This window comes from Gambusia affinis, linkage group LG23 (genome assembly GCF_019740435.1).
Source record: "Gambusia affinis linkage group LG23, SWU_Gaff_1.0, whole genome shotgun sequence".
Classification (NCBI taxonomy): Eukaryota; Metazoa; Chordata; class Actinopteri; order Cyprinodontiformes; family Poeciliidae; genus Gambusia; species Gambusia affinis.
The window spans coordinates 8,921,323-8,929,883 of NC_057890.1; the positions used below are offsets into that span (position 1 = coordinate 8,921,323).

At 40.8% G+C, this 8,561-nt stretch overlaps 1 protein-coding gene across 8 annotated transcripts in view; it reads left to right on the forward strand.

Annotated features, from left to right (window-relative positions):
* The window catches only part of tfec (transcription factor EC), a 43,989-nt gene extending 36,007 nt beyond the window's left edge, over positions 1-7,982 (forward strand). For 4 of the 8 annotated variants that reach the window (XM_044108875.1, XM_044108874.1, XM_044108879.1 and 1 more), the window contains 6 exons: positions 420-521; positions 3,273-3,393; positions 4,362-4,418; positions 5,702-5,777; positions 6,674-6,821; positions 7,077-7,982. In XM_044108875.1, the coding sequence (XP_043964810.1) occupies positions 420-521; positions 3,273-3,393; positions 4,362-4,418; positions 5,702-5,777; positions 6,674-6,821; positions 7,077-7,544 (972 nt within the window). In that variant the 3' untranslated portion in view covers positions 7,545-7,982. The remainder of the gene's footprint in view (positions 1-419; positions 522-3,272; positions 3,394-4,361; positions 4,419-5,701; positions 5,778-6,673; positions 6,822-7,076) is intronic. The other 4 variants (XM_044108876.1, XM_044108881.1, XM_044108877.1 and 1 more) reach the window with 3 other exon arrangements.
* Positions 7,983-8,561: the final 579 nt, after the last annotated feature.

Below are 8,561 nucleotides of genomic sequence, written 5' to 3' on the forward strand. Positions count from 1 at the left end.
TGTATTGATGTGAGACATATTACGTAGCTGTAAATCCTATCTAATCATAAAAGCATGCTCTTTGTGTGGATGAATAGTCAATCAACTGAACTGGTTTTGAACCCTGGTGCTGAGAGGAACTAATCTTCCAAACAAAGTTTTGCCACCACTGATCTCTCTTTTTCCCCCTGATGAGCTCATCAATAACTTCAGACATGCGGTCTCTGATGAGAGGACTCTTTTTTTCAAGGGGGGGAAGCTAGTTTGCTAACAGATAACGTGCATTTCCTGCAAACGCCGCTAAACAAACTGTTATTAAATCAGCCTCCCTGTTTTTATACCGGCTTACGGTTTGAATTTGCAGATCTCTAAAGACGGGGACGGTACACTAACATCCCAAAACTGTCCCTTAATACACTGAAATGACTGTTTTCTTTTAGTTTCCAATGGATGAAGTTATTGATGACCTAATTAGTCTTGAATCCGGCTTCAATGATGGAGGCTTGGATTGCATGGAGCCTAACATCATAATGCAAAGCAATGTAAGTATGAATCACTTTAAGTCCTGCTCTAACGGCCAGGGACTAACCATGATTTGCATGCGTTTCTGTTGTAATCTAACAAAAGCTGTGGTTAGATTTAGGTCACATTATTTGACTAAAGATTTCTGTCTTTTAAAGGCTGAAAGCAAAGTTAGTCCACCCAAACACAGATTTATGCAAGCTAGACTAGCTTGGGAAAAGGGGGACCTGACCTGCTTTCAGATCAGATTAAGACAAGAGACGAGTCAAAGTTCACAAAGGCTTAGGGACATTTACCATTTTATCAAAGAAGCTGGGCAAAGCAGATTAGGTTCTTTTAAAACAGAAAGTCGTTCTTAGGAGGGCATGTAGTGGGACACAACACCAAACAAGCACAGATAGGTAAAAATAAAAATGATGATGGGAGTCGCACATTCTGATAGATTAAAAAGATGCATGCAGAGAAAGATAAAGTACTAAAACAGAAGGAATTAGGGGGGAGATAAAGATAAGGGAGCAGAGGAGGGGAAGGTGGGAGGAAAAGGAAGAGTCGGTTTGTTTGAGCGAGGGAATTTGTCGGAAAGAGTTACTGAGCCATCGAATCGGGCTAATGCATACACTCCCTGTGGGCTTGTTCAGAAATGATACCATGCTTAAATGGATCAATTCATCCTAATTAGTCATACAGCATGATGCATCACTTCGCTTCGCCTTGTCAACACATTCTGGGACACAGACGGGAGACGGATCGGAGTGATTACAGTAGAAGCGGGAGGGGGAATTGTTGTAATCTTTTCATTTTCTTATGCGTTTTTATCCCCCTCCCTCCCCCTCCTACTTCTTCTTCTAACTGTCCAATATTTTTAGGAATCTACATTGGAATAACAGTATTCCTATCACTTGAACGTTTTAGTCATATTTCAACCACTGATCTGACAGCTTTTCTGCTCCTGCCAATGAAAAACATCCACACATCATGATGCTGCTAACTAACATTTATCGTTGTGGGCCTAGTGCTTTCAGGCTGATTTGCAGGGTTACATTTCTGCCATCCAAGGTGTCACATCATAACCTAACCCTCCTCTAAAGTTCTTCCCAACATTGCCTGGACCTCGTCATGCTGTTCGTTCACAATTTTCTCAGCTGTATTTGAACTGAGATTAAGTAAAACACAGGTGGAGTATATTTACTAATTATATACTAAAATTTAGAGGTCTGAACACAGACCTCAAATGTTGAAATTTTAATTTGTAAAAATCTAAACCATGCAACTATGCACCACTTTGACTTGGTTTATTGGATACAGTCCCATTAAAACAAACTAAAACTTGTGATTGTAAAGTGACAAAATGGGAAAAAAAAAAAAAAAAACCCAGAAGGGGCTTTTAATATTTTTGGCAGGGCAATACCTACAAACCCTTAACACAAATCTGATGGTGCTTCTTTCTTCTGTTCTGTTTTGCCTCTTCCTTTTACAGTCCCCAGCTTGTCTCTCGACTTGACATCCAGTCTTACCACGTTCGGCTCACTGGTAGTTACATTTGACGCACGTGTCATTGCTAAAATTGGCTGTGCGTTTCTTGGAATCCATGGTGACCCTATGCGAGATTTTCCTGCCATAAATACACAAATGCGAATTAGTCACACGGGTTCCAGTGTGCAGTACATCGTGTCATGTCTGGACTCAGTGAAAAGGCGTTATTATCCGAGAGGATGAGAGGCCCCCATAGGAAAACAGTTTTGCCTCTGTTCATGCCGTTGACCTAGAGAGGCCTTTCATCTGATGGCGTGCTGTTTTTGAACACAGAGCGCCTCAGTGTTTAGGGTCCGATTTAAATGAATGGAGGTTGACAAATTGTGCTTTTAGTGAGCTGCAGTATTCCTAGAGTGTAGAAAAGCATTGAATTTAGTTTCACTGTTTTCCAAGTCTGGATAAGAATGGGAGAAGAACATATAAGTACGCAAGAATAATTGAGTTTTCACTTATTCTTTGTCCCACTGTCTAGAAGTTTCCTCTTTCGTTTCTTTTCAAACCACTTTTTCACCTTTCTATTCTACCTCGTTTTACATTTAGTTTCTGCTTGTCCTTACGGGTGCCTGGTGTTTTCTTGCATCGTCTGTCCTCCATTTTTTCCCACAAATCCTAGTACCATTTCATTCTTTTATTTATTTTCTACCTCCTTCATTGCCTTCTTTGAGCTGTACCTCTCTTCAGTTCTTTCTTCCCTTGTAGTCTTCCTAGTTTTTTAGGTTTCGCATTCAAAGCCTGAGCACTAAATATTTTGCCATAAATGATCAGTGACACCAAGTATTTCAAAATAAATGTCAAAGGTTGTGGAACAGAGGGCTGTTTTACAGTAAAATAGGTTGGAAAACTGGGGAAAAAAAAGAGACAAAATGCGGAAATTTACAATGTTTTAAGCTAGGGTTGAAGGTCAACAGTAAGGATTATATGAGCAGGTTCTGTTTCAGCGACTTTTGTCTTTGTCTTGCAAGATAAACAGTTAACTTGAACATCGTCCCAAGTGAGGTCTGGGGCTATGGCCCCCTGCTGCTTAGTCAAGATCCAAAGCCCTGGGCGGGACGACAACCTTCTCTGATCATTCCGCTTGGCTCTTGTTGTTCCTGCTGATGCAAGACAAAGCCATTGAGCAGCCAAAAACAACTATTTGTCTTATAGCTTTTAATGAGGTGTGAAAGCCGAGTGCGTGAATGTGAAATGCGTTTCCCCTTTGACTGACACCTCCTTCTGCTTCTTCCTCCCCGCTGCAGGTCTCCCTCAGCAACAGCATGCTGGACGTCTATGGGGGTGAACAAGGTATGAACCCCCCTAATGGTGGAATGAGTCCCACATCTAACACCACAAAGCTCACTGTTAAAAGGGAATTTACAGGTATGGACTCGTACCATGGGACTGAGCTAGCAACCAGTCGCTTAGAGTGAGATGAGGAAGAGAAAGCATAAGAAACGATGAAGATTCTTTGAAACCTTTGGCAGAAGGACAGATTGTAATTTGCATTTTGCAAGGCCACCTGTGGTGGCTAAAAAAAATATACATTCTGGCAAATCTTTAGTCCTGAAATTAAGTGCAGTGTGTCGGGTTTATTTCTGTCAGGTACTTAAGCTTTCACATTACCTGAAGAACTACTCTTGCTTTTTATCACTATTCAAAAGAAGGACCAACTCCAACAAAGGAGCCTTTGGAAATGTTATATTAATCTCAAGCATAAAGCTAAAAAAAAAATCATGCCTAATTGATTTAGAAAATAGAAAAGATGCCAGGAGAGTGCTTCACTCTGAACGGGAAAATAAGTAAATTAGAATCCGCTTCATTTGAACGCGGGCGCAGAGGACAATGGGATGTTACACAGACGCTAAATTGACTTGATTGAATCAACAGAGACAAATTGAGAAATCCAATCTCAGGTTCCTAATTATGTAATTTGGAAGAATGTGAATACAAATATGGACCCCACCGCATTTGCTTCGTCTCTCTCCGGGACAGATTATGGAATTGGCTAAACTATCTTAATTGCGAAATGAGTACTCTAAAAGTGGTCACAATTATTTTTTTCTTCTTTTACAATGAGCTTCATGGCATGCCAAGGGGGATGAATGGGGCATTGTGCGCGTGTGTGTGTATGTGTGTGAGAAGGTCAAATATATGTCTGCAGAAGAGGCTATAGCTCCCCATTCTGACCTCAGGACTGAACTTCCTCAGAATAAACTGATTGTTTGACTTTATGATTGGACCTTTTATGAAGTTTTTTGATTGTTGTCTTTCAGCTTCTAAATTAGTGTGCATTGATAATCCATTTGTTCCGCTCTGTGATTTAATTTTTCTTTTTTTTTTTTTGACAGAGCATGACACGCGGGTTATGGCCAAAGAGAGACAGAAAAAGGACAATCATAATTTGAGTAAGTGTCTTTAGTTGGCTTTTTACTTTTTTATCTGACTTCAGTTGGTAATTTTCTAATCCAGTTGTTGTCAAACTCACAATTTTTTTAAGTATTACTATCTTGGAAGCAATGTTGCAGAGCGATTTTTGTGTGTGAGTTGCCGTGTTATGTCAAGAAACCAAAATAAAAATAAAAATAAAAATAAAAAACAGCAACATTCTGGTCCAGTGGCACCTCGCTTTTGGTCTAAGGGTGTGATAGCATTTCCTGTTTCATTTTTACTCAGACATAGATGTTTCCATATTAGAAGTTGGACAAATTGAAAGAAATGTTACTGGAAGAAATGGCATTTTGACTAGAGAAGTTGGGGGTTTCTTACCAACTGCAACTTTAGAAACCACCAAGTCTATTTTACCTATATAATTCTGTTGTTGGTAAAGTCAACAGTCATTATAGTTCAAACAAAATAGTGATACTTCATGTACTTTTGCGCCGTCACTTTATGACCACAAACGGGATTTCATGCGACAGATCTAGACTTAGTGGAAAATTGACAGATGACAGATGTTTTATGAAATCTGGAATGACTAACTGCCCTCAGACATCACTGAAACTAATTACAATATAATCTCATCTGTGGTTGCAATGTACAAAAAGACACCGATGCACACCTAGTTAACACAAATCCACATAGAAGTTGGACTTTGAGTTTAAGAGTTGAGGGTTTTACACCAACTTCAACTTCCCAATCCAATGTGGCATCCATGCACATAAGACTTTAGGATAAATACATAAAAAGTACATTTTTTAGCACATTGGAACAGTTTTACATTGTTGCGTTTTGAAAAGGTTTTCCAATTCCTGCAGAAGTTTCAAATTTTGTCACATTACAACCATGACTTTCTTTACATTTTGTTAGAAATTTAGACCAACCCAAAGTATTACAGAGCTGTAATGGGGGAAGGAAAAGACTAAATGGTTTTCAAAACGTTTTGCATATAACATTTGGAACAGTGATGAGCATTTGTATTTATCTCGCCCTACACGCTTCACTTAAACGTTACCATAGCCTTTGCCTTCTTACCAGCAAATGACAAAATGTGAAGAAGATGTGTACTTCACAAAGCACTTTAAAAATGTCACTTGATCAGACATGCTTTAAACACTGAAAATCGTAACTGTGAAACTAGGTAATGACAAAAGTTTGTTCCATCACTGAGCATGTCGCTGTCATATTTAGAAAACCGCGCAGTTGAAGAAATCGTGGGTCTAATCGACTCTTCTCTTTTTGATTTGCTTAGTTGAAAGAAGGCGAAGATACAACATTAACTACAGGATTAAGGAGCTGGGGACGCTCATTCCAAAGTCAAATGACCCGTAAGTAAACAACACCCTCTGCAGCTCCTGTTTGCTGCAAAAACTGTACCTTGAAGTGTTTAACTCAAAGCAGAGACGTGATGAGATGAGTCCTCAAGTACCTTTCAGACGTCTTTCAAGGGCGCACTCAAACTTCTGTGTGTCGTCTCTGCACTTTCAGATGTGCAACCCCCTCTCTCTAAGTAGCTCCAGGCTGTTTTGTCTTAAAGCCCGAGCGATGAGAAAGAGGGTTAAATGTAAAGACCCTTTCACGTCATTCGAATCAAAGTCTGGAGCTCAATTTGAACATACAGATGAAGCACGGCACACCGGCCATCTATTTGCAGTTGAACTTTTGCTTCAAATATAAATGGGAGGTTAGTATTGTCACCATGCCATTAACAAAGGGATAAAGGAGATTATTAACGCCGATCAGAGCGGCGACTCAGTCGTGTGCAGAAGGACAATTTTACTGAGGTCCCTTGTCCTTTTTAAAAAAAAGTAATAATACCTGCAAAAGAATGACTTGCACTCTAGCACCTTAAGTCCAATGTTCCATTTTCCTCCTTGGCTTCCTACTTAGCTCATTTTCCCTCACCTATTTTTACTCGAGGATTAATTTTACTGAACAAGGAGGTACAAGAATGGACTTTCCACAGAGCTTCTTAACTATTCTATTAAAAATCCCCATTCCATGTCCTCGTGTAATGTCCAAGGATGAATAATTGCTCCATGTAAGTCTCCATTTCTAATTCATACCGTAAAAAGGAGGGGAAAAAAACCTTTTAAAAAGTTTTCCCCCATTTTTTTTTTTTTTTTTTTGCAAAAAGGTATTCTGCTGACATCAGGGGTTTCTGCGTAAAAACTTATCCTTTACTTCCAGTTTTTTGGGGTTTTTTTTGTTGTTCGTTTTGTAGTGACATGCGGTGGAACAAAGGCACCATCCTGAAGGCCTCGGTGGAGTACATAAGGTGGCTACAGAAGGAGCAGCAGCATGCTCGGGAACTCGAAAGCCGCCAAAAGAAGCTGGAGCAAGCCAACAGGAGGCTGCTGCTGAGGATCCAGGTAATAAAAATCAAGAAGACTGGTGTCCAATGTGAATCCTCAAGAACCATTGTGCTGTATATTTGAGATATTTTCCATGAGATGACACAGATAAGAGATAAGTACTGATAGCTTTCCTATCCTTGGTCAGTATGTGAAAGGGGAGGTAATGAAGGTGTGGCTGGAATTTCTCAGTAGTACTCCCTTCTAGCTGTTGATGAATGTGGTCAGGAGAGATTAAACCTTAACCCTGGTTTGATGTCATTTTTTTTCCAGGAGCTTGAAATCCAGGCACGAGCACACGGACTCCCGAATATGGCCACCGCCTTGGGGACGGTTGAACTGTCCTCCCACCTGCTTAAACAGCAGCAACAGCAATCCCCACCGCAGGTACAGCAACAGCAACCACAACAGCCACCCATCTACCAGGAGGACCCCAACAGCGACTACCTCCAGAGGATAGCCGTGGTGACGGGCGTGTCGTCCATCGCCACCGCGAGCGGCCTGCAGGACCACATCCAGGGCGCCGACGCCTGCACCACGTTCTCCGACCCGCTCTCCCATTTCACAGACTTCTTCACCGCCACGCTCAAGGAGGAGAACCAGCTGGACGAAATCCTGATGGATGACCCGCTCTCGCCTTTTGGCGCCGATCCGCTCCTGTCCACCGGATCCCAAGGGGCTGCTTCCAAGGACAGCAGCCGAAGGAGTAGCTTCAGCTCTGCTGAGGCCGACGACCTATAAGGGCTCTTCATCTCTGGTATAGTCCAATGACTGCACAGGTCAAACTTCTCCTGGTAATGGGGGGGGAAGGCCCTGAAAGACTCACTGATGAATTTAAGGATTCAAATCCATGTCTGACAACTGCAGAGGTGCAAGTAACTTAAATATCAGCTGACAAACTAAGCAAAACCCATCAAAGTGCCACCTGTTTAGAAATTCTTCGACTGATGCAGATGCTGACACTGTATGCTGCTCCGAAGCAAATGTCACGTCCAATGAACCAACTACTTCTAACTTTATTTTGGGTAACCACTGTATTTCTCTGCTTTATACAGAGGATACAAACAGACTTGTGTTAAAAAAGGGAGACATTTGAGAGTAGAAATATTAACTACTACTGGCTTTTTATGTCAGACACTGGTGGCTACACACTGTAACATATGCAAAATAATTACTGAATATTTGCCTGAAGTGTACTTTTTTCTACCCGTTTACAAAAGGATCCTAGTTGCTTTTGCTTAGGAAGGCCTTATACGAACTCCTTGAACATGTAACTAATGTACTCATCTCAGTGCTTAACATGTACTTGGTTTTGTCTGTCTCTTTTACACGTTTGTTACACATTTTTTGTATTTATATACGTTTTAATCCATGTATTCATATAAAAGATATATATACATACATATACAATACTCAAAGATAACTTTTTTTATTCAGAGAAGTATGGGAAAAGTCCGTAATAAACCCCTCTTGAACGAGAAGTTTCGTGGTGGAAGGTGAAGGGCTTGCTTACAAGTTGGTTGATTGAGAATGAGAGATGAAAAGGAGGAGAAAGAGGAGGGAAATTAGATAATAAAGACAAGTAGAGAAGGAGTGATAATTCTGATGAGTCTACTGTGAGTTGATGAGCCCTTGAGAATGAATAACGGTGTCAGATAAGGAGCTGCTCTAAGAGCTACTAGCAGGCAACTAAGAAAGTTTCCTTTGATGTAAGATGACGAAATGAGTCTTTTCCAGATTCTTCCAGGAGAGAATGGC